The sequence below is a fragment of the Condylura cristata genome, unplaced genomic scaffold (genome assembly GCF_000260355.1).
Source record: "Condylura cristata isolate star-nosed mole 26May11 unplaced genomic scaffold, ConCri1.0 scaffold00067, whole genome shotgun sequence".
In the NCBI taxonomy this organism is placed as follows: Eukaryota; Metazoa; Chordata; class Mammalia; order Eulipotyphla; family Talpidae; genus Condylura; species Condylura cristata.
Genome location: NW_004567168.1, coordinates 272628 through 275436, shown reverse-complemented (window position 1 = coordinate 275436; position 2809 = coordinate 272628). Strand labels below are relative to the sequence as shown.

General features: G+C 57.5%; 1 protein-coding gene across 1 annotated transcript in view; it reads right to left on the bottom strand.

Moving 5' to 3' along the window:
* The window catches only part of LOC105853176 (HLA class I histocompatibility antigen, A-11 alpha chain-like), a 30494-nt gene extending 28712 nt beyond the window's left edge, over positions 1-1782 (bottom strand). Inside the window, exons 1-3 of the mRNA XM_012734721.1 lie at positions 1719-1782; positions 1138-1407; positions 645-920 (exon numbers count right to left, since the gene is read on the bottom strand). Of these exons, the coding sequence (XP_012590175.1) occupies positions 645-920; positions 1138-1407; positions 1719-1782 (610 nt within the window). The remainder of the gene's footprint in view (positions 1-644; positions 921-1137; positions 1408-1718) is intronic.
* Positions 1783-2809: the final 1027 nt, after the last annotated feature.

Genomic DNA, 2809 nt, shown 5'->3' with positions numbered 1-2809 from the left:
GGACCACCTCCCCGGCCAGAGATGGACTAGAGCTGCAGTGTCTGTGGAAGCTTCCTAGTGCTGCCCTTTAACCCTTTTGCACACCAGGGAGGCCCCTATGTTGGGTTTCTCCATCCCAGAGACTAAAGAGCCTTATGTGACCACCCTGAGAATGGACAGGGCAATGGGCTTGGAAGAGGAAGCACAAAACCTCCTGATCTGGGGGTCGGGGAAAATCTTAGCATGTCCTAGAGTCAGGGTAAGAGCTCAGAAAAGGAATTTGATGGCTTCTAAGGAGGAAAACACAAACTTGTGACACTAACCTGGGGACTCATAAAAGCAGGAGTCAGATCTGAAAAATGTTAGTCAGACCAAAACCAAGATATGGTGAGAAACTGAGGACTCCCAAGGTGGCTGCCGGGACAAAGGGGTTTTGTGAAGGGCAATTTCAGGAGGGCCTCCCACCATTTTAGGAGACTGAACCCCTTCAATTTCCTTCAGGAAAAGTAGGGTTCTCTGGGGGAGTCTCTGTCCAGCACAGAACAGAAACCCAGGCGGTCTCCTCCCTCTCTGACCAGGAGGTCTGTGTCCTGACAGTTACTCCATGTCCGGAGGCGTCAGCCTGAGGGAGATCTGAACCCTTGAAGCCGGCAGGCCCCTCTCACCTGCGCGCTGCAGGGTCTCCCTCCCGGTCTCCAGGAGTCTGCGCAGCCAGTCCACACAGTCCCTCTCCAGGTAGTTCCTGAAGCGCTCAGTGCGAATTTCCTTCTCCCACTGGCGCTGGGTGATCTGAGCAACAGGGTCCGCGGGGGTCCAGGAGCGCTGGTCCGGGTTCAGGGCGATGTAATCGGCGCCATCATAGGCGAACTGACAGTACCCGTGGAGGAGGTTCAGGTCGGGCCCCACCTGGCAGCCAGACATCTCCTGGAGGGTGTGAGACACTGAACCCACCCTGTGTCAGCCCAGCGGTAACCCGGCCACGCCCTCCCGCCTGGAATAACCCAGAGCTGACACTGACACTGAAACCACAGGGCACTGAGGCCCGCCGGCATCTACCTGATGGAGGTTTAGGGCTCACACGCCAAGTTTGGGGTTCTCCTCCTGTCCACTCTGACAGTCCCTAGGTATGGGGGTGAGGGGTCGCGCCCGGCTGCTCACCTGCCCTGCTGTGGTTGTAGTCCTGGCGCAGTTCTAGCAGTTTCTGTCGGAAAGCCGGTGCAGCGACCCTCAGGGCCCGTGTCTGCTGCTCCCAGAACTCAGACCCCAGCTGCTCTGCCCAGGGCGCCCGCGGCTCCATCCTCTGACCAGAAGAGTCGCTGTCGTAGGACCCGAACTCCATGTCGTCCACGTAGCCCACGATGATGAAGCGGGGTTCCCCGCCACCGGGGCTGGACATCTCGGTGTACAAATACCTCAGGGAGTGGGGGCCTGGGGGTGAGGCCCCCAGGAAGGGTGAGACTGGGCTGACCCTCCTCCCTGCCCAGGACCACGCGGGACCGGGAAAATGGGGCATTAGGAAAGAAGTGTGTGGCCTTCCAGGATTAATGTAGTGGGCACCATAAAGGGCTGAAACTCTGGGGGCAAGAGGAGGTGGGAGGCTGGGATGGACCGAAAGTGGGCAGGCCAGGACAGGACCATCAGGGGAACAGCAGGGCTGGCACCAGCAGAAAGGAGCCATTACAGGGGCCCCCTAGCTCCTCCCTCTTGGGCTGCTGTTTCCCTCCAAAGCCCGCACTCACCTGCCCAGGTCTGGGTAAGGGCGAGGGCCCCCAAGAGCAGCAGCAGGAGGGTTGGGGGCCCCATCCCCTGAGCTGACCAGTCCTGGAGTTTCCTGGACCCAAAGGTGAGTGGCTGGGGACTGTTCAGAGCCGCTGAGCTCATTGGCTGCTCTGGAAACCCCCAGGCAATGGGGACTGAGAGATGGGGTGAGTCACCAATATACAGGAAGGGCACACCGCACAGGTTGGGAGGTGGCAAGTGAAACTGGGGTGAGAAACACTGGGGGAGGACCCTGAGTCTAGGCGTCCCACAGGTGCCACACAGTAACCTTCCCCTCCCCAGACAACCCTGGGGCCCAAACCCAGAGAGTCACACCCCTGAACCTGGGGGGCGCTGTGCCCCTCCTCTCTGCACCCAGACCTCTGTCCAGGGCGTATGGTCAGGTCATTGATGCCTAAACATTTTCGTTTCAGGATCTCTGCACGCACTGACTTACAGGTTCAAAGACCCCCGTTGGTGAAAGGAAGCATCAGGTTCTCTGCCCTCCCCCATTAGTACCTGTGAGCCACACCTGTGGTCTTACACTCAGCCTGATGGCTGAACCTGGGTTGTGGTGCTGACAGTCCTGTGTGGGTGCCCCTGAGCCAGTGACTGAGCATGTAAGGAAGGGGGCCCAGGACCCCTTTGCTGGACACTGCAGTGGAGAGCAGCAAAGAGACCAGGAAGAGGCCAGAGAGCCCAGAGAGAGCAAACATTCCCAGGGGTGGAGGCCTGCCAGCCTCCTGTGCCCCATGCGCCCCGAATGCCCTGCACCTGGTCTCCTCACTGCAGATGGGGTGAAAGATATTAAAGGCTGAAAAAGCCAGCCAGGGCCCAGGACTGTCCTTACTCCTCTGCCCGGTCATAGAGAACCCGCCAGTGTCTGCTGGCGCTACAGGCCCCCAGGGATAAATTTATGCAGATGTAACTATCAGTCTCTACCATGCAAGGAATAAAATCATTTTAAAGTGTTTTTTAATTTTAATTAGAATATTAATAATTCAATGCATATGAACTGTTTTAAAGAAAAACAATGTTCTGAAAATAATAGTAGTGAGAAAGTGGACCTTGC